General features: G+C 44.8%; 1 protein-coding gene across 1 annotated transcript in view; it reads right to left on the bottom strand.

The window, feature by feature from the left end:
- The window catches only part of LOC124997775 (centrosomal protein of 112 kDa-like), a 116,387-nt gene that overhangs the window by 71,035 nt on the left and 20,671 nt on the right, over window positions 1–24,681 (bottom strand). Inside the window, 8 exon segments of the mRNA XM_047571756.1 lie at window positions 439–621; window positions 6,197–6,304; window positions 9,164–9,254; window positions 19,464–19,543; window positions 21,439–21,498; window positions 21,588–21,680; window positions 21,791–21,920; window positions 22,030–22,184. Of these exon segments, the coding sequence (XP_047427712.1) occupies window positions 439–621; window positions 6,197–6,304; window positions 9,164–9,254; window positions 19,464–19,543; window positions 21,439–21,498; window positions 21,588–21,680; window positions 21,791–21,920; window positions 22,030–22,184 (900 nt within the window).

Below are 24,681 nucleotides of genomic sequence, written 5' to 3'. Positions count from 1 at the left end.
TCCCTTCACGTGGATACCTATGGTTTTGGAATTTTAAGTATTTACAATACATGTTGCAATAAAAAAAAAAAAGAAAATTAATGACATTGTTGTCCTGGAAGAGTTGAAGAAGTGATATTTTTTTTTTGTTTCGTTCATTCGTCTTTCGAAACTTTTTCCTCGCGCACGTCGTCGCCGCTGAACGTATTTTTGCTCGTGGCGCGCCACCTAAAACCTTCTGGATCCTCGCGCAGCACGTACAGAAATCACTAAAATTATTCACACCCAATGTAAGTCTCTGTCCTGGCTCAAAGGAAAACGCCTGAACCCGCTGTGCTTTTGGAAAAACCCGGTGGAAAACGTCAAACGGGCGAAATGGAAAAATTGTTGTCCACAGGAGAGCGCCGGGTCAGCGTGTGTGTGCGTGCGCGCGGATGTGGATCAATGGAGACCCCCTACCTGGGCGTCGAGCTTCCTCCACTCCTGGGCGTGCTGCTGGTGCTGTTGCAGGGCGGCCCTGGCCTGCCTCTCCAGGCTGCCCGCCTCCCGCTGGTGCTCCTGGACCAGGCTGTCCTTTTCGGCGCTGTGCTGCTGCTGAAGCCGAGTCCTCTCCTGCTCGTGCTGCACGCGCTGCTCAGCCATCTGATTGGACAAAGTAGGCAAAGAGAGACTTCATCAGCCAACACACATTCGGAGCAACCCCGTCGTCATGACAACTTGTCCATCCACCTATCCATCCATCGCTTCGTCGTCCTAGTCCATCTAACCCTTCCCTCTTTAAAAAAAAAAAAAAAAAAAAAAGCCCACGTGTCCAACCAATTTGGCCAAACTGAGAAAAAGTTCCTGCGTTTTTTTGTTTCCCAATCGTGGAGGACGACACCACGCAACGTGTTTACATCTGGCACTGCTCCTCCGCCCTCCCACCTCTTTTCAGAATCGTACGGACCAGCCCTCGACGTCCCACTCTTTTCTCTCTCTTTCTTCTTCGAAATCTGTCCCCCTCGCCCCATCCTGGAACCAGCAAATAAAAGAGCAGCTACTTTGGGCTATGGATGTGAGCTGGTAGGGGTTAGCCATCTGGCTGCAGGAGCTACCCAATGCCCCATGCTAGGCGCCTGACAGCATGTGAAAATCGGCTTAGGCGATGACTACGATGATCATAATAAACCCGAACCGGGGGGAAGAAATGGAAGAGGAAGACGAGGACAGGAGCGCTGAGAAAAACTGATGAGTTGCAGATCCTTGATACTGGAGTAACTGAAACTAAATCAATGTCAGTCTCCAATAATTCTAATAACAGTTATTTGAAGTGAGTATAGGAAGGACGTACAGGCGCCAATAAACCTGGTACAATCAGTTGGCGGCCACAATACAGTGAAACACTTCTACCGGGATGGAAAGTCCAATTTTTCAAGGCTTAATCATCCCGTCTCCTGAACCAAGTCCATGTTCCAGCTCGGCCGCGAAGCGAGGTCACCTGCTGAGAGGTGAGACTCGCCAGCGAAACTCCCGGGGCCCCAAGCCCCCCGAGCCTTTCCCAGGCTCTGTTCCGTTCCCACTCCCCCACGGCGGGAGGGACAAGTGACCCCCACACCGTCCCATCGCGCGGGGCCCAGTTGGAGCCTTGAATGGACAGCAGGAGCCCGGGGCCCGCTCGCCTCCCCCCGCTTTGAAGCTAATCCCCCTGCACATTGTGCATGACGGCACCCTACCTGGCCTGCCACAGCTTCTGTGTCTGTTGCCTCCCTCCACCCGCGGCCCTATCTGTGGACGCGGCGCGCTATTCAGAGCAGGTGATGAATGAGGGCTATCTACAGGAAGCCGGATTCTATCCCTAGCCCTGAGAGGAAAGGCCACAATAGGCACTTCAGTTTGGCAGCCAATATTTAGCTCTTTAGATTTGGGGAGAGCTTTGTTAAAAAAAAAAAAAAAAAAAAAACTCAGTAAAGAGTAAGCTGGATAAAAATGTGTTATGTCTCTGTGGATTAGTTGAAAGCATACCAGAGGAACATAGAGTACACCTCAAAGATAACTCACACATGCCATTTTCTTTTCTTTCTTTTTTTTTAGAACAAGTAACAAACACTGTAGAGTGTGGACACCATCTTTCACGTGCTGCCACCGGGCTGATGTTGATGCTGTCCACAGAAAAAATTCCACAGCTCTGCGAAAGAAACAAATCAGATCCACGGCCAGAAAACGCCGTCCAGCAGGCGCAGTGAGATTGACACTGCAATGCAAGTTGCGGCTGATCGTGGAGGCTGTTGCTTCAAGAACTCCCCGGCAGGACAGCAGGTCATGCGATAACAGAAGCTGAGGGAGGACGTCCTGGTCTACTTTTTCGCTCCTGTTCGGGGTTGCGGGCCACGGGGGGGCTTTGGGGCGAGGCGAGGACGAAGAACTGGGCAGGATAGATCCGTGGCGAGGAAAACTGAAGAGGGGGAAAACACGAAGAGGAGAGGAGATGACAGGAGAGCAGACCCAGCAATGAGCCTGGTTGTGACATCACGTAGTGCCAGTGTGCAGTGGAGGATGCTGGGTGCTGCGGTTCTTAAAGGGACCGGCGTGGCGGTTGTGAGGGGAGGCTGAGCCGGTTAAAGCGCAGCTTGGGCCATAGATGCAGAGTGGGTCGGGTGTTACTGCACAGCAGGGCTCCTGTCAGCATGGGTTGACATGGTTGTGTGTGCCGATCGCATGCATTTGCACGGGACAGTGAGGTAATGGTCTTCTTTCAAGCCAAGGGGGGGGGGGTGAAGGGGATGGGGAGGTGTGGGGGTGGGGGGGGGGGGGGGGGGGTGGTGGCGGGAGGGTTCTGAAATGCCTTCCGAGGAGGAGGGGTGAGGAGGGTGTAGAGAAGAGTAGAACAGAAGGGATGTCTGGTCGCAGCAGGGGGCGTTGGGGGGGGAGGAAAGAGTGGAAAGAGATGGGGAAAAATATGACAAACCTCTTTCTTCACTGTGATGTTTGAAGTGCAAATGGTCCGTGAATGGCACTAAGTATGGATAGGAGTACATCTTTGCCTGTGTGTAAAGTATAACCAAATATTTTAATGTTTGTAGGAAGACTTCTTTGTAAATATTTTGTCCCAGCCAAAGGTACTAAAAAGTACTACTACTGAAGTCAAGCCCAAGTCTATTTGACCTCACTGCATAGCTCTAACCTCGAGAGGCTGAACTCTGCCTTAAGGGTCAAGTGTAAACCAAATCCACACATACACTCCAAAGACAAAATGTCTTTCCTGAAGTAAATCCACACTTAACGCCTCTTATAATGTTGAGTTTCTGCTGAAACGCTGTAAAAAATGTGCTACTAGACTGAGTTACCCTGAATTCGCCAAGGTTACGGCACCAAAAAGCGAAAGCAAGTGGCGATGGTAACGCCAGCTCCGGAAAGCTTTCTACACCAGGTAAGTTCTGTAAGACGCAAAAAGTTAGGCCGTGTGGCAACATCAGCTTAAACTTTTATATCCCAAATATCTTCCAGACGAGCCCCTACTTATGTTATGACTCAGCTCAGGGGCCGAGATACAAAAATAAACTGTTTGCAGCGTTAAGTAAGCTGTCAGCTAAGTTAGCCGGGACCTTAAGGGACCTTAAGCGGTAGAAAACTCACCAGACTTCATCTTACTCATTTGTGAGGATATTTTTATGTGATTTATTTATATAAAGCTTTTATTTTTTGTGACACTGATGCCTCTGCCATCACACTGGGTCATCAAATCCATAGCTTTCTCACTTATCTTTAATAAATACTCAACACCTGAAGCTAAGATTGCCGGGGTACCTAATGAACTGGCAAGTCTCACTGAATCTACCCAAATAATTTTTTTGTGATGCAAGAGAATACTACGTTTTCAAGCTATATGAATTTGGAGCCTGATGCACACATGCATAAGAGAGCGTGTACAACCAATACATACAAAGAATCTACGGCATGAAAAACACATAACGTAAATGAAACATTGAACAGCTATGCTCACAGTTCCTCATGAATAATCACGCATTTTTTATGTGCATGCAAACGCACGTTTCTTTTTTTCTTTCGATACACGTTTAAAAGCTGAAGTAATGTCACCGGCTTCCACATCAACCTCATCACGAAGACAGGTCCACAGTCGTCGTGTGTGTGTGTTTTCTTCATCTATAAGACAAAAGCCGTCCTACTAGCCCTATGTGGTTGCCTTCAACTGTCATTCGCACCCCCCTCCACTCAGTGCCACGGCAGATCATGTTCGTCATTTGAATAAATTGTGAAAATCTTTGATCGCCTACCTGTTTTGCACATGAGATGGAATTCATGATTCCTCAGAACAATGCACCGAAGCTTGGCGCTCAAAACTACTGATAAATCTTCACGTTTCCTAGATCATTACATGGGGAGGAAAACGTCTTTTATATAAATACAATATGTTTAATAGTTTAACCAGCACTGTCTGATTTCATTGACAATGAGGCCGTATGACAGGAAGTGAAGGATTTTCATTCCCCCTCTTTTGTTTTTTGTTTTGCTGAATTATTTAAAGGTTTCCAACACAATGAAAACGTCAAACTTTTTTTAAAGTAGCTTCTTTTTGCCCCATAAGTGGGGTGATAATTACAAACACAACTGTTCATCCATGGAGCTAATCAATAACAGAAAATAATTCCTCCGCTCCTTTGAAATAACACTGGCCTCGCATCCTCCACCCACGACGTTCTACAGTGAATTACACGCAGCGCAGAACTCCATCTGGCCTGGAAATGAGTGTTAGCACGCTTATTAACACATAGGTTGAGTGAAATGTGGCGCCTGGAAAGCAATCATGTAGGGGATACAGGTGGGAAATACAGATGTTACGGCAGTTAGTTAGTTGCCGTACACTTCCACATGCCACGTGGTCATACTGTATCATAAAGACATGGGGACATGAAGCGTGGAAACGTTTACATCCGCCCCAAGGACGGCTATTTCCAGAGCCAGGACTGCGAAAGACAACAGAAAAAGCTTGGACCTAAATGGAGCTCAACTAGCGCCATAACAGAAGATCTGTTAAACCTTCATGATTGTTTTGTCTGCTTTCCAGTACATTTCCAAGTTGTAAAAAGCATGTTTCTGCAGATATAGACACGTAAAGCTATAGTTATGCAGGGTTTCCACTCACACTTTAGAAACGTGGTTATTAGTTTATTAGGTAACTGGTGGTTTTATATTGTCAAGTGTCAGTGGCGATCCTCAACGCGATAATACAGCTGGACTTGTTACGATCAACACAGTCTATCGAGGTTAAATCATACGCAACACCGTCTTTGCTAATGAGTCACTGAATCGGAGTTTCCTAATTGGTTCAATACTGAATAAATCTTAATTTTTGTTGAAACAAAGTCTGAGATGGGGCTCTTTGTCTGTAGATATCTTGTTAAAATATGTCAAATTCTTTTATTATTTAGTGGTCAATCAAAAGATTAATCGATAGCTCAGAAAATGGTGACTCGATTAATCGAAAAAATATCTATAGATTAATATAAAAAATTAAAAATAATTAACATGGCAGCCCTGTGCAATGTATTATTTATTTCTTCATAATTTATGGGTGGGAATAATTAATTAAGCACTACTTTATTATTAGATTCAAAGGGCTGCGTGAATGCACTGATCTCTCGGCCGCGCTGCACAATTCTTTCTAAATTAACAGTCTGGTTTATTTTCTAGGCGTCACTCATTAGCCGGTGGAGCCGTTTTAGACGCTGTTGTACGTCTCACATCTCCATCATACAATATATTCAATTTTGAAGTAACGGCGATGCCTTCTGTGCCATAATTGATTCCGACGATCTCCCTATCAGCCTGCTATCGTATCTCAGTGGATTATGAAAATGGTTTCTTGACTTTTAATTGAGGATGAGTGAAAGAGATGGGGCGATAAGAGGGCTCTGCATATCCTGCGCAGATTGCATTACTTTACAATTGGCAAGGTTTAAGATGTCTATTGAGCCGGAATCAGCTCAATCTGAAGCGTGTCCTTTACCATGAAAAATTAATTCGGTGGAAAAGGGGAAGGAATTACAAGACAAAAAAAATCTAATTCATGTCAGTCCCTTTGGCTGGCTGCGACGGGCCAAGTGTAATGTGATGATGATGGCGGAAGAAAGAGAAGGACCGTGTCCTCTGGATACTTGGTGGGGACAAATGGAAACAAAGAAACAGACGAAAACATTGTGGATATCGGCTTCATACGGACCTGCTGCTCGTATTTGTGTCTGAGTGCGTCAAGTTGCTGAGAGAACTCTTTGGCCTGGCTCTCCCTGAGGGACTTGGAGTGCATCAGGTCCTCCTCTACCTTTTCCATCTGGAAGCACAAAAAAAAAAGAAAAAAACTTGAAACGTGTATTTAACTCACTGATAAAAAATTTCCATAAAAATACATAAATGATGGGCTGAATAGAAAGGCATACGTTAATGCTGATACCATCTATAAATAATTTCCTACACAAATATTTCATGGACATGTACTACATTGCTCAAGATTCTATAGAATCACAGGTTGGTACAACAAAACGAACTCACAAAAACACACAAAAAAAGAACATCATCAGGGAAGCTGCAACAAAATAACACTGATTTTGAAATGACACTTAACCTGATGAGACTGGAATAATCAATATATGAACCGGCTCATTAAAATACAAATCAAAGAAATCTGAAATATTTTTTTTTTTTCCTCAGCATGTTGGATGTGCTACAGCGCATGTGTTGGGTCGATACATTAACAATGCCGAAGCCTCCTTTGAGGACTGAGATATGATTCCGTGTTTCCGCTTTGGTTTTCTCCAACCAAAATAGGGCAGACTGGTTCTTTTAAGTGCAGTCTAAAAGTGCGATGCTGATTTTAAAATGAGAGAAAGACAGACACACGAAAGGAGAGATACAGATAATCCATTTAGATATAAAAATCATCTGCAGATATAGGGAGGGAGAGGGGGAGATGAAGAGAGGAGTGATGGAAGGATGTGGGGAAAGAGAGTAAAAAAAAAAAACTTCTTTTGAAGTACTTTCTGCAACATTAAAGCCTTAGCAGGAGAACGTGATGCAGCGATGTACAAGGAATAGAGGAGAGGGAAAGAGGGAGAGAGGATGACAGGGATGCAGAGGCTGCTTCTCTCTCTCTCTCCCATGGCTTTGATGTGGGCCGAGGATAAATTCAGATTGGAGATAGGGAAGCCAGGGGCTCAGCGGGAACAGAAGGAACGAGCAAGAGGATGAAGGATGAGAGCAGAAAGAAAAGAAGAGAAAAAGCACTGGAAATATACAGACTAGGGCAGTCAATAGATTAAAATATTTAATCGCGATTAAATGATTTCCATAGCGATTAATCGCACTTTTTAAAACAATTTTTAAATGTATTACAAAGATGATTTTCAAGTTTATATTAGTTCTATCGACATGAAAGAGCTATCTTCTTCGTTTTTGTTACAGTTTTGTGCCGAGGTCATAACAACAGAATGCGCATGCGTTAATGACACATCTTAAAATAAATTGTGTTAGCATCATTGACATTACGAGCATCCTACGTTCGTACAATCACATACAACATGCACTTTTTTATGGGGTATTCAAGATACGATGTTTGACACTGAAATGGAAAACATCTTTTTTTTTTCTTAGGGCTGTCAAAGTTAATGAAAATTCCTTTTTCCACTAAATTATTTTTATCTTAAAGTATATTTTTCAGTCTTTTTAGAATGAAAGCGGGATTGAACTGGGGGCGCCTGGAGTGAGGACTGTAGCCTCAACACATGGGGTGGACACTCTGCCCACTGAGCTAAACACCGCCCCGCCCGCCAAATTATTTTGACTTGCACTGTAGTTTGGGGTGCCAGGACGTGATCAAAGTAGCAGAAAGCACTGTGGAAAGCAAGCAGAATCTGAAGTGTGTAAATAATTTTACCCTGCGGGCAGCAGTTATTCACCCTTTGGCGTCAAAACTGCCATAAATCCAAAAAGAAGTAGAAGAAGTAGAAGAAGAAGAGGCAGTCAAGCAGTAGAACTAGATAAAGAAATGCGTCTTATGAACAGCAATTTCAGCTTCAAAGCCCTGCCAGATGGCTGTAGATGTGAAGTGAGCTACCACAGCTGAGAGCTGAGAGTCCCCCCAGCCCCCCACCTCCTTGCCAAAGACCGACCAGACTAGACAAACTGCAGCAGAGACGCCTGGACAACTCTGGACAACAATACAATATTGTGGAATAATAAAACACGGTTGCTTAAAGCAAGCATACCTATCCGCTTACATGTTGACAATATAAAAACATCCATCCAAGGTATGATTAGAGCAAACAAAACAGGGTGATTCATTTAATTTAATGACATGTTGACTGTGAAAATCATGCAATTAGTCACTATTACATATTTGAATCTATTGACTCTTGGTTGTTCCGTCCGCCCACAAATATCTGAGCATAAACTTGACTCCCACACGAGCACACCAGAGGCCCCCCCCGACACACTGATTAGGTGAAAAATCAGCATAATCAGCAACTAAGGCCCGCTAATCTCTCTAAGAGGCAGCCCTTTAAAACATTTAGGGCCACACTCAGCTGCGAAGCCTGATTAACGCAGGACACACACACAGTATAGTGATAAGCGCTTAACAGAAATGCCTATAGCTAAACTCGCAAGATGGTATCAGAAGTTTTAAGCGGAGTGCACATCGATTGGGAAACTCTCCCAATAAGCAGCAGCCCACACAGGGCGGGGAGTAGTCCTGATGCACTAATTAATCTGGATTCTTAATGCGCGTGACCTGCTCCGTGCCTCCCTCACGCCCACTGAAAAGAATTGAGGTCAATGTGTGATTGCGGAGAATTGAATACACCTGCCTAATGAGCGGGATTATAAACCATCTCATTCATTTACCGAATGAATGAAAATGGCCTGAGGATGGTGATGTTCTTGGCTCTCACGTATAGAGCATAGGAGAAGATTAATAAAAAATAAGAAAAACAGCAACTGTAGGATGTAGGACAGTCCCTGGTGCGGTTCATTATATGGGCGAAGCGGAGGCAGAGGAGAACAAAAAGAAATACATACGGAGGAAGTCAGTGTGGCTCCCTGTTTTTCTTTGCTCTGGATGCTGTTCCGCGACTAAGAAAAAAATTGTCTGAAGCAGTCTGTAGTGTGCATCACACTCAAAGCGCCAAGACTCTACCTGTTTCTTGAAGTGCTCCAGCGTCATATCCGCCTGCTGGATCTGCTGTCTTTGGCTCTCCTTGGCTCTGTCCAGCTGACCCTCCATCCCCCTTCAAACCAGACGCGCACATTTAGAAAAACGAACATACGTCGCGCACCCATGCAAAAGCAGAAATAGCTCGTCGAGACATTACGTTTGTTTTGCGCAACTTTTCAAAACAGTAGTTACATGGTAAAAGGAAGAAAAGAATGAACATGGATTTAGAAATACTGTACATGTCAAAAGCGGACGCTATAAATAATGGTTGCTCTTTCTGTGCACACACTATTGTGGCCTGTCCTGTGCTATATTAAACTTGGCTTAGTGCTATTCATAATCATTTTGCATTCAGTGTGAATCTATTCATATATGTACAAAATATAGGCTCCTACTGACCTACCTACCTCTGTACAGGAGGCTTAGATTGGTCTCAGCTAGTGTGGCGCTCTGTGTGAAACGGTGTGGGACAGCTCCTGTATCGCTGAATGAATGAAGTGTTGACTGAAAGATGACGTCTTCCGTCTCCATTTATCCATTTACTAAAATATGTTGCAATCATGTTAATGCGTCTTTCAAGAAATTTAAATTCGTGGGGAAAAATTGTGGTGGAAAATTAAAAAAAAAAAAAAAAAATTATATAAAAAAGGTCTAATCAACCAAAGATTTTGTGACCCCCATGCAGTTATTTTTTAGATTCATATTTAGATTACACACCGATCAGGCATAAGGGGAGAGGCCTCTGTGGATCATCCCACAGACACTTGAAACTTACTAGATACAGTTTGGGATCTGGTGAATTTGGAGGCCAGATCAACATCTTGTGCTGTTCGTCATTGTCCCTGAACCATTTTTGTGTGTGTTGTGTGCTGGGGATGGCTGCTGCCATCATGGAGCGTCATTGCTATAGGGTTGGGGAGCCTGGTCTGGTCTAGGTGGGTGGTTCATGTCCAAGTAACATCCACACGAATGCCAGATCCAAAAGTTTCCCAGCAGAACATTAAATTATCAGCGTTATTTACTTCTCCTGTCCCATGGGAACATTCCGTTACCAGACACCACAGGACACCCATGTCCATTCTTGGATGAGTCCCAACTGGAGTCAAGTGAGAGACGTACGCAATATTAGGAAGGTGGTCATAATGTATAGTGTTATACCTTTAGCAAGGGTCACGAGTCCAGCGTGACACTACTGGTGATTTATCCAAAATTCATAGTATGATTAGCCAGTATGGCTACCGCAGCTTTTTTCTGTGATAAACCATCCCAACTGGCTTGCAAGTCATGGAACCATCATTTGTTACCAACCAAGCTATGACCCCAAACACGCCTCCACACCTGGGTAAGGACCGTTTGCCCAAGAAGTAGAAGGACGGATGTGTCAGAAGATCTGGCCTCCACAGTCATCCTACCTGAACCCAACTGGCAGACTGAAGGAAAAGCAGCCAAGAACTGGAAAGCCATCCCAGGCCACGTCATGAAGCTGACTGAGAGAATGTCAAGAGTGCGCAAAGCTGCCATCTAGGGCAAAGATGCTGCTCTGAAAAATACATAATTCCCAATGTGTCCCTTCTTAGTTTTGACGTAGAAAATGACAAAACCACTGAATGAAAAGGTGTGTCCAAACATTTGACTGGTACCGCATGAGGTAAAAATACATTAATAGCGGAAAAATGTCTTGCATCAAGCCGGTGAGTTTGTGCGTCTCTTCCGTGCAGGTATGCCGCTGCGATCGCTGGCAAATGTCAGGTCACGGAGTTGAAAGCGGGGAAGGGATTGACAGGCATATTGAGAGGGACAGCCTCATAGCGAGAGCTGTCAGATCGCAGCCAAAGCCGAGCAGCTGTCAGCTAACTCGCAGAGGGTGTGTGTAGGGACAGGAGTGTGTCTAGGCGGATGGATACGGGACACAGACAATGACAGCACGAGCGGCGGAGGGAGGCGTAAGAAGGTTATTTTTGTAAACCGCTTGCAAATTTCCGTCCATCCATCCGACACATTCTCGTCGCGCCTGGCGTTTGATCCGGGCACGTGGCCGCGTTCTTTTAGGAGATCGAGCGCGACGCCTTTCTCGATCACATTGACAAGGTGCCAACTCTGCCGACATCCTCGACCTCGCCAGAGTTTTGCCACATTTGTTTTGCACAACAATTTTGTGCTCCCAATGGCTGAAAGAGAATAAAAGTGGCACTACTCCAAATGATGGATTGCCAAAAAAGGCAAAAGCCTGATATTGCTTTATAACATCTTTTGTCCAGGTCCTAGCTCAATACAACTACATTGCAACACAACAAGCTACGCCTATACGGTACAGTATTGTGTATATGTGTGGTTTTCTACCGCTGTGTTTTCCTGCTGCCGCCTTGTAAATTAATATTCTAACAGGGAATGGATAATTATTGCCCCTGGACAAACAAGTGGGAGGACAAATGGATTTCTGGCCCGTGGGTGAAACAGGCGAAACAATTAGCCGTAGAAGCACAGAACAAACAGGCAGGTGACGCGCGGTGAGGGCGAGGACGGCGTTCGCCACGCATTTCTGTGTTTAAACAAGCGGGGGCTGTCACGTGGGCTGGTGGCAGTCCAGTCGCGCACAAACAGAAACAAAGAAAAGCTCCGGCTGAAGAGACACACGAAGCCGATCCACAGCAGTCATTTCAATAGGCGATATATCACTTCCTGTCATCACAGAATCAAATCTGAGGGTTTATGGAGTTGGGACACTGACTTAAAAAAAAAAAAAAAAGAGATACAATAAAACAGAAAAATAAGACGTGAAAGAAGATGACTGAGAAAGGAATGTGCAAGCTTTCTCTCCTCTTTATAGTACGCCGTCTCTGTAATTTTGGTCTCTCTCATGTTGGACATCAAACGAAAAAAAAAAAAAAAGAAGAGGAAACCGTCCCCCCCCCCCCCCCTCCCAATTTTGTGTACTCTGTGATTATTAATCAGTCTAGTTGCATGACCGTCTTCCAGACGCAGACACAAAAGACATTTGGAGAAACTAAGACGGGAGAAAAAGAAGGAAAGAGAGAAAAGAAAGAGGACGTCACGAAAATAGCGGGGGGTTTTTAACTTCCAGAGGCAGAGCAGAAATGTATTGTATGCGCAACTTGCTCGAGAGGCGACGGAGCCCGCATTGCGAGTGCGCGGGCTTGTGCTTGAGCTTTGTTCGCGAACCGAAGCCCCGAACTCTCTGTGTGACTGGCAAGTGTGCTCAAGAAACGTTGGGCCTCTGAGGATACGCCGCACTGCAGAAAACTTCAGTTTGAAACACGTTACCCTCTAAAGCCGAGGCGAACGGCTCGACAAATGGCCTCTTCGGGGATTTTTTTTTTTTTTGTGTGTGTGTGTGTGTGTGAGAACGTGTGTGGTCACTAGAGCGGTAGACAGCGCGTCACCATCAATAACAGAGCAATGAGGGTGAGATGAGAGGACGGAGAAAAGAAAAAAAAATAAGAGTCAGGGAGGCCTGGCAGGGAGAACTAGAGAGAGGGAAAGGAAGGAGAAGGGTGCCAGCGCCAGGGCGGCCTGTTGGCTTTAAATGGATCTCTGGTCAGAAAAGTGGAAGGAGAGGAGGCTCAAATTAAAGATGTGCCGTTTCTAGAGAGGAAGTCCTCTCATCCCTCAAAAATGGCTGTTTAACGTGGAGGAAGAGAGAGAGGGAGGCGAGGGGAGCGCTTCCGACGTCCAGCCGCCTGGCAGACGGGAGGGGCGCAGGGATACCGGCGCTTTTCCGGTCTGCCGTGACCACACGGCGCTACGCGGCGCCTCTGCGAGCGCCCACCACGTGACGGACGCGCAGAAAAGGCGAAGTTACTGCACATAGGCATTCACATAAAGTTAATACCAGGCTGCACACGCGGGAGAAACTCTAATTGCTTATGCAAATATTCTTTTCATGTGAGAGTATTTAAGAACTGCGAGGACTGTGACGTGGGCGGAACGGCAAATGGAAAAGGGTCGACGAAACGAGAGCAGGACGCACGCGGACGCCTCTGGTTTCTCGGGAGAAGAAGGCACAGCGCGCGTGATGCGTGCGTGATGCGTGCGTGCGGGCGCATGCGGGTGCCCGCGCATCTGCGTCTGTGAGCTCATCCGAACGGAATGATAACGAATCCGCAGACACATCAAAGGGCTCGGAGGAAAAAAAAAAAAAAAAGGGGAAAAAAAACAGGGAGAACATAAAAAGGGAGAAGATGCAAAACTGAAATATTCAGCGCCCTCTGAAGAAAAAATAAAACCGGCGTGGTTTTCATCCGCATCCCCGGAGAAAGACAGAAGAGGGGGGGAAGAAACAAAAAAAAAAGACAGAAACAGACACAGACCACAAATAAGAGAACACAAAGAACAGATAGTACAAGAGCAAGAAAATATTAAAGGCAGAATGAGTTGAAAAGGGAGCGTGGAAAGCAGAGCACCACTGAGCCGGACGGCTTTAAAACTGCATGCAAATCGTAGCCTGTTGGAGACGGCGGCTCAGTTCGAGTCGTGAAACAAAATAGCCACACATGTAAAAAGGATGAGGCATGTTCATCCCTGCCCCACAGTAACGTCACGGCACACACAGTGGGTCCACCCAGGGAGCAGTTGTCTTGGTGCCACCATCTCTTAAAGTTACACAACAACTGTCCATTTGTTCTACTTAAACTTTTGATGTGGTGCCTGACAGACTGAATTCTGAGCAGAATTCGAGTCTGGTAAGAGACGGGCCGCGTTTCAACCAAAACAGAGAAAGAAATACACCCGCTGCCAACTGGACGGCCCTACAACCAATGAACTAATGAATTATGTGAAGAATGCTTCACGGTGAAGTGCCTTAATCGCTTTTAACCGATCCTCCTTTAAAGTAATTCTGCTGTCAGTATCAGATTCAACAGCAGAAACGAACCCCAATTTCTCCCAAAGTCCCACAGATTCAGAGCTGGAACAATTAACCGACTGATAAGTAAGTCGATCGACAAACAAATAGTCTGAAATAAATTTTTGTTATTTATCGCATCAACTCTGGACAATTGAGGAGTATTTTCCAGTATTTCTGAAGAATTATTAGACCATTAATGACCAATAAACGGGGAAAAAAACAATGTACATCCATATTTCCACAGAAAGGTCAAAAACAGTGTTTAGCAACAGATCAGGGAGAAGTTGCAGAGAGAAAGGGGATTAGGGACTTGCTCAAATGTTGAGTTGGACATGACAGATGACATTTCGGTTAATCTTTCCAAACTGGCTCTGTCGCGCTGGGTTGTGGTTTTTCTCCAGTAATGTTTGGGGGAGCTTTGGAGAAGGCTGTAGTGCATGGTGTAATCTGCCTTCTCTCTCTTACGCAGTAGGGAGCCAGAATCCTGAAGCTATGCCAGACATCGAATCAAGAAGCCCACAGTGCCACTTTGCCAGAACGATCAATTGTGTTAAGTTGAAGGGGACATCGGAGGACGAAAGGCTAGATACCTCAAACATACAGCCAGACTCCAAACATAAAGCCAAGGTCATTAAGAACTATCTTCAGCGTAAAGAAGAACAACAAGTCCTGGAAGTGATGGCCTCCACAGAGGCCTGATCTCATAGAGTGTGTCTGGGATCCCATGAAGCACTTTGAATGGATGGAAGTGGAGTATCTGGGCAACCTGGGCATGGACCAGGTGGGTCCTCAGACAGACAAAAATTAGCTTGGCGGTGGGGCTATGGGGTAGTGGTGTGTGGCTTTGCACAGTTCCAGGAGAGCAGATTAGCTTACAAAGAAATACGAGTTTGAGCACATTTGCACATCTGTTGTACAAGGTCTGCCAGAGAATCCACCACACCAGCAAGGCAAAGGCGCACCAACCCGTGCTGTATCAAAGAGGAAGATGTTTTAGGTTTATGGGACTGGGATTGTTTTGTACAATAATAAAACTGTGTGTTGTACGAAACCCAACTATGGGCGAGTTTGTGCTGAGGCAAACCAGGGAAACCAAGTGTAAAGGCAACAGCTGTTGCAGCCTTCTTTGAAGTTTGAGCTCTCCCATCGAGAAGAGAGATTAAACCAGTTACCTCAGACCTAGTTAGTGTGTCCTACCTCAAAGTCGTCCAAACAACAATGGCGAGAAAGAAGGCTGAAGAAGAATCTGGCACAGGGTGGGCTGACAGAACCACTAAGTGGGTGCATAAACATGCGGGCAAGGCCGAGCAAAAACACGTAGCTCTGGTGCACAATGAGTCCCACCATGTAAGAATGTAACAGTTCTATGTGACGATCTGCTGCTTTAATGCTGCAGTAATGCTGTGCACATTTTTTTTTTTTGATGCTAGCTTCAATATTTAGCGATCAAGAAAAATTATGATTTCGATCAATCAATCAGTTGACTTTCAATCTAACTTTCCTAGCTAGTGCTTAAAAAGTTTAGCTTAGTTACGTTTTGCCTGGAGTCTTTTCCTTTGGATTTTCACCAACTCTCTTTAAATAACTCTAAATCTCCATGGTCTAAGAAATCAAGAGCAAGACTGGACTGGTGGGTAACCCATTTACAACGAGAGAGTATGAGAGTCCCATGGAGTATGTACTCCATGGGAGTACATACTGTACTGAGCCCTGGTGAAGCTTTTCAATATCCAGGATCAAGTTGCTGGCTGGAATGCCAATAGTTGCTTAGTGGCACCACGTGAGACAAATTACTATATGACATCAATCAGAAAACAAATACAGAAAGGCAAGAAACTATAAATCCGACGTATGCTATGACGTGTCCTTCCCCTGACAGTGAGAGGCTGTGCAGAGGTTTGGACGGAAGCTCACAAATCCAGCGTGTAGTCACTCATAAAGGCGAGCCCACTTTGCTTTCAGCCGCCCCAAAGTCGACACTGCTTCTATCACTCCAAAGAGTAGATGATCAAACTGAGCAGAATGGACCGGCGTCAGTCAGTCCCTTCAAGGCGAGACTGGAGAGAGAATTACGGCCGTTTAGAAAGAGGGCCGCTGCTTTTCTTTCTCCTCAACTTGAAACATTCAGGTGGGTTTTCTGATGTTACCAAATTGTGATTTGAGGGTCATTGTTGCAAAAGCAGGAAAGCTGTTCACCAGATGAGCCCCCCCACCACCACCACCGCCACTCTCTCTCTACTCCCCCACCCCTCAAACCAAGCCCATTTCCGTGGTGTATCTCTCCATCTCTATGCTAATGCCCTATAATGATCTGAGGCACATAGGGATGAAAGACAAGGAGAAAAACTTGTTCTCGGCGCAGCTTTGTAGTGCTTTCTGTTGTTGTTGCCATAGAAACCCAGACCTGGAACTCTAACTGACGCAGAAATGCTTGTTTGCCTCGTAGGTTAAGGTGATGCACTTTTTTTACTTGAAATTGATGTGGACCGCTCCATGCACACACACACACACACACACATGGATGCACACAATCCTGTGTGCGGCCTTGCTTTGGCTTTGAAGTTCTCTTGGTTTGCCTTCGTCAGTGTTGCCAAGGCAGCAGTCAGACTGCTTAGTGTGTGTGTGTGTTTGTGTGTGTGTGTGTGTGTGTGTGTGTGTGTAGAGTACTTAATTACCCTAGAGCCCGTAGGACCACTCACCATTTCTCAGTGTTTAAGACAGAATGGAGGAATTACTGGCTCGTTAACAATAACAACAAAACCGATCAGCGCAACCATCAGTGGTTCTTTGTGATATTAATGATGACTAGCAAACACCATAAAACTGTAAAAAATGATCAACCCATTCTTGTCATTTCTGTGGGTTGCTGATATATTGTGACGCATGTTTGGAAATCCTGCAAAACTTGTTAAGTGAATATCTAAGTTTAAACCGAGAATTAAACGGACTTCCAGTGAGTACCAACAAATCTACAGTAATGTGTGATGCTATCAATTATACAACAAGCAGTTCCAACCAAGCAATCTGATTGGTCAATCAGACATTTAGAACGTGCTCAAATCAGCATTACAACACGGCTGAGCACACTCGCAAAAAACTTTAAATTTTGAGAGCAAAAAAATCCATCTTCACGGAAGAGTTGCAGCCAAAAATCCATCCTCTGACATGGACCAAGAGACACAACTATGAATGAAAACATAGGGACTGGGGTGCAGCAGGTGATCGGGACTGATTAAATATTTGGCTGTAGAGCAGAAGGCAGTTTGTTCAATAAAGGGCTGGAGAGTTACAATAATGAGTGTCTGCAACAGTGTCAGCAACAGTGAAGCATGGTGGAGGTTCCTAGCAAGTTTGGGGCTGTATTTCTGTAAATGAAGTTGGGGATTTGGTCACGATTAATGGTGTCCTCAATGCTGAGAAATACAGGCTGATATTTATCCATCATGCAATACCATCAGGGAGGCGTATGATTGGGCCCAATTTTACTCTGCAGCAGGACAAAGACCCCAAACATACAGCCAAGGTCATTAAGAACTATCTTAAGCGTGAAGAAGAACAAGAAGTCCTGGAAGAGATGGCATGGCCTCCACAGAGCCAGGATCTCAGCATCATGGAGTGTGTCTGGGATTACATGAAGAGAAAGAAGGATTCGAGGAAGCCTACATCCACAGAAGATCTGTAGTTGGTTCTCCAAGATGTTTGGAACAACCTATCAGCCGAGTTCCTTCAAAAACTGTGTCCAAGTGGACCTAGAAGAACTGATGCTGTCTTGAAGGCAAAGGGTGGTCACACCAAATATTGACTTGATTTAGATTTCTGTTCATTCGCTGCATTTTGTTAATTGAAAAAAATAAACTATTCACAGTTCTGAACCTAAAAGGGGGTCCAACCTGGTAGAAAGAAGATGTACCCAAAAAACAAACCTTTAACAAGGACAACTGTATTTGTGGAGTTTCTTGAAGGCGTTTTGTTGCTCATCCAATTATCTCCAGTTCTAAATGTGTGTGTGCGAAGATTTGGGTTTTACAACTCACGACTAGGGTCTGCAAAGACCAGAGGCTGTAAATTGATGGCAGATTATCCACAGTCCACCTCCCAATTATAACGCATTCTTAACATCTGTCTGCCGTCCACACCTTTAAATTTGAGCTTCGAGACCTTTGAAGGATCGTTAGAGTACCAACAAAACAGGATCTCAACAGATTCATTGAATCCAATCATTACAGACTAGTCATGTGAGTTTCAGGTGGCAACTCCAACTCTTCACCAGTCATTTAGAATTAAAGAAGCTACTGGGATGGTGTCTTCAAGAGGCCTTACCTTGTTTCAGCCTGTTTTTTTTGGATATAGCATGACCTGGATGATGATGATATTGATGATGAATAGTATGTACTCATTTCACTGTTCATTTTATATGTGTAAATAGTTTGTGATCTGTACAGGCTTTGCTAGTTTTCTTTAAGACATCACAAATGCATATCATATCTCAGGCTCTGATCAGCAAGACTTTCCACTACTCCCAGTTATAAAAAAGAAAAAGAAAAAAGATCAAAGAGAGTGTGCAAGGATTGGCTTGTTAAAGCCAAACTCCACCTTAAATCAGAATTTACACTCACTGTTCTTATGATCAAAGACTGATATAAACAACTTTAATAAAGTCTGCAGCTTCAAAGCCAAGGCCCAAATGTGATACTTGTAATTGTAAAATATATATATATATATATATAAAATATATTTTATTTGTCACTAGCATTGTATATATATATATATGTACACACATGTAAGTCTGTGTGTGTTACATTTGATTCCATGACCTGACGGGCGGGGTTGGTTGAAGAATAAACAGTAATAGAGAAGAAAATGGGTCCATATAACTGTCAAATAAACACAGAGGACTTTTGGCGATAATGCTAGATTATGACAAGATTGGTTCAGCATTGTGTTTGAACAAATACATAAATCCTGACTATCTGCCATTCTGTTGGAGTTTCAAACATCTGCAACAAACACACTTTTACACACGCTGACAGAATAACTGATGATGTGTCTCAGACCATTAAGTCAAACAAACCCTATTCCACAAAGAGGGAATGAGGATGTACCACACACAGAAAAAAAAACAAAACAAAACAAAACAAAAAAAGTATCTCAAAACGGTCTAGAGCAGTGTTTTCATCTTTAGCGTATACACCGATCGGCCACAACATTAAAACCACTGACAGGAAAAGTAAATAACACTGACAATTCAATGTTCTGCTGGAAAACCTTTGGACCTGGCATTCGTGTGGATGTTACTTAGATATGTACCACCCACCTAGATCAGACCAGGCACTCCCACCTCATAGCAATGACATTCCTTGATGGCAGCAGCCATCCCCAGACTTTCTTCAAACTTCTGTTTGGCCTTTGTCACTGTACCTGAGTGTATCCTCCAGTTTGGCTATCTTCCTCTTAGCCTCTATTCTCTCCTTCTCTGCCTCACTGTGAACCGCCAGAATCTAAGAGGGAGAGAGAGGTGTAAACGAGCGCAGAAGCAGACACCATCAAACATCACTCGAGTAAATTCTCCTGCCTGTGACCTTGTGCGTCTGGTCTTGTCTCTTCTCTCTATCACCCCATCAAAAGTCCTTTCTGAGCCTATCTGCCTGTTGCTCGCTCTGGATCTGTGGCAGCCGTATGGGCCCCTTCTTCTTAAATTCTCCCTGACCCTGAATAGAGAGCACGGAGGCTTTGCTAAGTTTTTGCAGGTGTATCAGTCACGGGGGCCTCCGTATACCAGCCTGCCACCAACACACACATTACATAGACGTGGCGCTTTGAAGATAACCCAGATGCTGTGCGGCCTTTAAACTTGATCTCTAACTAAGACGTCTGGCCTGGTCTGGCTCAGCTCAGATCAGTCACAATGGTCTCTATACTTTATGGCAGCTCTATGCTTTGAAAGGGTCTCTCAAAAGGAAAAAAAATGGGTGCAGGGACAATTACGGTGGCCATAAAAAGTATTCAGCCACTTGGATGTTTTCTCTGTTTAATGCTTTTTCAAACGGAGTTATGGTCAGCATAATTTGGCCCTCTATTAACAACGAATATCCAAAAACTCTTTAATGTCAAATTGAAAGCAGATTTCCACAAAGTAATGTCTACTAATTACAAATAATGAACAATAAATAAGTATTCAACCCCTTTAAAGTGAATGACCTAGCTCAACTGAGGTTTGGACAGTTGCTGGTAGTAGTCTCCCACTAAATAAGATAGAGATCACCTGAATGCTGTATAAGACATCCCAGTTGCAAGGTCCAGTCATTGGTTAATCAACGTTCCTGGTTAAGGTTGCACCATGAAGACAAAAGTACACTTTAGGAGACTACTGAGGGAGACAACCAAGCCCAATGAAGCACGGTGGTGACAGCATCATGCTGTGGGGATGCTTCTCGGCAGCAGGCACTGGACGACGAGTAATGGTAGACAGTAAAATGATTGCAGCAAAACATATGGAAAACCTAGAGGACAATCCAAACAAGTTCAGGCCACATCGACCTGTCCCAAAACCATCTTCTTTTTCTCCGGATTTCCTTGGCGTCGTTTCGAGGATTTCTCCATTGCAAACTGCATCTGGTCGTAGAAAGGCTGTAGTTCATACCCCATGCACCCTATGCATGGCACTGTTTCTGCTACAGAACTCAGCCAAATAATGAAGAAGAAGAGGCGGAGCATACGCGCCAACCCCCTGTGCACCGTATGCAAACACACAGTCCGGATTAAAGTCCCTAGCCCTAGCGACCCAACAAGGGTCAATATCTGATGCAGCACCATCACAAGCCTGTAGTCCAACATTGATGTTGTTGTTGTTATGTGATGTCGGGGGCTAAAAGGTCGAGGGGTGGGCCGATGACATCACTGTGTTCATATCAGGCGTCCACACGTATGGCGATCTGGGACCTGGATTCGAAAAGGTGTGGTTCCAGTAAAAGAAAAATCCAGATCCATCCTCAGGGTCAGTCTAAACGTGCAAGACTATGTGCAAGGCAAAGGTGCATCTACTAAATATTGACTTGCAGGAGGTGAATACTTACGCAATCACTTGGTTTAATCTATACACTTTTGATTAATTAACATTACTTTGTAGAAATCTGTTTCAATTCGACATGTAAGAGTTTTTCCAGGGAGTCAAATGCTTTTTTTGGGTGTCTGTAAGCATTGGCCTGGGTACACTGTCAGTTCCAAGAAAACAAAAAAATCTCTTTTAGTTGCTTCAGTGTCAATAAGTATTATAACACTCACACTATACCATACTTCATCCTTACATCTACCCGTTAGTCACGTCTAGAGACCAGACTGCAAGATCAGACACAGGATATCCAGTCAGTCGATACGTTTTCCTGTTGGACATTACCTTTTTCTCATAGCTGATCTGCAACTCATCTTTTTCCTGCTGAAACTTAATCTCCAGATCCTGAGAGAAAGCAGATATGTAACAATATTGTAGAGCAGAAATGATACCGTAACACACTGCACACACCTATGCCGCCACGCTGATCATACCCTGACTTGTTGGTGTCTCCGATAATCACTGTCCTGGAACTGCTGTTTCATCTGAGCCACAGCGCTCTCCAAGCCCTCGATCACTTCGGAAGCCTGAAAGACAGAGTGGATGGATGTGGGACAGGTTTTGTGTCTTGTGTCAGTCAACAATAAATTCAGCATGAAGGAAGAACATCTCTGAATCGTGTCTTGGTTTGGCGAACCTTAGCGGCGGACAGAGCGTGTTCCTGATGTAAGTGGCTCACGTCAGTTTCGTGTTTGGCTTGGAGCTTCTGTACGTTTTGCTTGTGCTGCTCACTCTGCTGCTCCTTCTCCTTCTGCAGGACCATGATCCTGTACACAGTTGAGAGCAGCATGTATTCTATTGTACCCCTTTTCTCACCAATCCACATGTCTTGATCTTTTAATCCAATTCTATTTCACTAGTGATTCAACTCTATACCTTCTGTTAGCCTCCTGCAGTTCAGCGCTGATGGATGCAACGTGGATCTCCAGCTGGGCCTTCTCCTGTGTCACTTTCTGACGCAGTGTGTTGCCCTTCTCAAGCTCCACTGACTGCTGCTTCGCCCGCTGCTCCAGCTCACGCATTGGTTGCTCCTGGACCACGAGAATGCACAAAAAAATACAAATGTGAGGAAAAAGTCACGGGTCAGAGGACTGCATGCTGTCATAATGAAGTCAGAAAGCTAGTTGTTAACATGGAAGAGTGTGGCTAATGGTGTATTTAACAGCCTGGCACAAACTGCGTGCTTGTGCTATGACCAAGGCTGGGCAGTACACCGGTTCATACCGAATATCGGTATTTTTTTCCGTTATGATATGAATTTTTAATATGTATTTAATTACACAGTGGACCGTTTCCAATGTAGCACTTCTAAACACGCATGGTGCGACTGCGAGGCGTGGTGAAGACGGAAACGTCCGAAAAATGAAGCGGCAAAATGAGAGGCCACAAAGAGGTGCCGTGCCGGTTGCCTGTTTTTTGGGGGGTTGACCAGACGTCCCTGATTTCTGGCCACAGTCCCCACTTTGGGTGGCCTTTCTCCCGGCTATAGCTGTCCCCAATGTTAGCTTTATGAATGAGGAAATAAAATGTCGCGCACAGACTACATATATTACGGTAGCCGGTTAAACTGCTACTGACATTACAGACATAGTGGTTTAAATATGACTAAATACGTCAAAATAAATGAAACTGTAATTGCCCCCTTTTTACCCCCTCATACCGCCCAGCCCTAGCTATGACGGAGTCAAATTCTAGAGTGTATTTTGCACAATATGTTTGAAAAAAATGCAAAAACTCTTTCTTTGTACATCAGGTTTGTCCCTGCAGACAACAAAAGCTCAACTGCAGCCATTTTTAAAGTCAGCTGCCAAGCCTTTAAAAGGATTCAGCTACTTTCAACAAAAGCAGTGGTACCACGTTGGCCAGAGTCATCTGCTTCAGGGAGCGTTTGTTAAGCTCTTGTCTGAAAAACAACTGGGAGAAAAAAAACAAAACACAAGGACAACTGCTGGGCACTGACCACCAACCAAGAATAAGACAAAACACTCAGTAATAGTCCAAATACTGAGACCATTGTCTTGTTGTTCTGAGGTTGGATGTTGTCGTGCGTAGCATCTGTGCTGCCGTGGTGGGTCTTTTCGTCTTTACAGAGATTAATGTGTCTCTCTTTAAAGACACTTTTGAGGATTGGGTTTGTTTGGTTTTGATCATTTTCAGCATGTTTGGCACTGGGAGCTGCCACAATAGGAAATTAACATCTACATTGTAAAGCATTCACGTATTCTACATAAAGCTGCGTACCGACGTGTAGCTGCATCTCTGGTTTTGACAGCACGGACGTATGACTTGAGAAGCACTTAAACAAGGAAAGAAGGAAAGAAGGAAATCAAATTTCCTACGAGGTAAGAAGGGGTTGTTCGAGAGCCTCAGTTTTACACAATTGCTCGTAGTTGTTAAGATTTGGTGACACTAGGGTGCATGTGGGCGTGCAAAATGGCACGAAAGCAGCAATGAAAGCAACGCATTATATTATATCATTGTACTGTACACCTACGAGCTCAATCAAACTTACAAATACAGGCTGATAAAAGGAGACAGCTTCTTCTGGCTGGCACGGTTTTAATGAAAAAGCCCCTCCTCCGCCTACTGTCCATCACGGACACGTGTGTCCTTTCGGCGTACGTGTGCGCACGCGGCAGCGCGGAATGCGGCGCGGGCGGGCTAATAAAGGCGATGATGGGGCCCTGATTAAAGATGGAACGCGCCGGCCGATCCAGGCGGTGACTGGCGATGACAGGGTGACGGCGGAAGGGGGAACGGCGCGTTTGAGAAGAGTAAGGGAGCGGTACCTGTCAGTGGCGGCGAGAGGCGTTTTTGTCTTTGTGTGAGCGGCGTGGCGCATTAGTTAAAAAGGAACAAGGGGCTTGTGTTGCAGCGCCGGGGACGCGTGCTGGCACTTAACTCTGGCAGGAGATGAGAAGACACGGCGAAGCCAGACGGGGCACACCTGGACGCACTCAGTGGGAGCAAACGACACCCACTAATCAGGCGCAGGAGGGGAATGCTTAATATTTATCATACTTGGTGTGAAGAGAAGGTTATTTTGGCGACACTATAAGCTCTTGATTTAGAAGCAGAACAGTCTAAACATGGTAAAAATTCACAGCATTGATACCAGAGCTAAGACTAGTATCAAAGTTCATCTGCTGAGGCTTGGCAGGCATCTTAAGCCAATCTCACTATAAAGGACAGTATGATATGTACAGTTGGGTCCGTATACACCTATCAGGCATAACATTATGACCACTGGCTGGAAAAGTGAATAACATCGACCATCTTGAGACAATACAGTGATCTTCTGGGAAACGTTTGAACCTGGCATTGGTGTGGATGTTACTTAGACATGTACCCGCCACCTACACAAGACCAGGCACCCCCAAACCATAGCAATGACACTCCACGATGGCCTGACACAGACGCACACACAAAAACGGTTTAGGAACAACTCAAAAGACCTGGCCTGCAAATTCACAAACAACTGTTTTCGAGGCACAAGGGAGGCCAATGCAATATTTGGAAGGTGGTCAT

Source organism: Mugil cephalus, chromosome 20 (assembly GCF_022458985.1).
Source record: "Mugil cephalus isolate CIBA_MC_2020 chromosome 20, CIBA_Mcephalus_1.1, whole genome shotgun sequence".
Lineage (NCBI taxonomy): Eukaryota > Metazoa > Chordata > Actinopteri > Mugiliformes > Mugilidae > Mugil > Mugil cephalus.
This window is presented reverse-complemented; position numbering and strand designations above follow the sequence as displayed.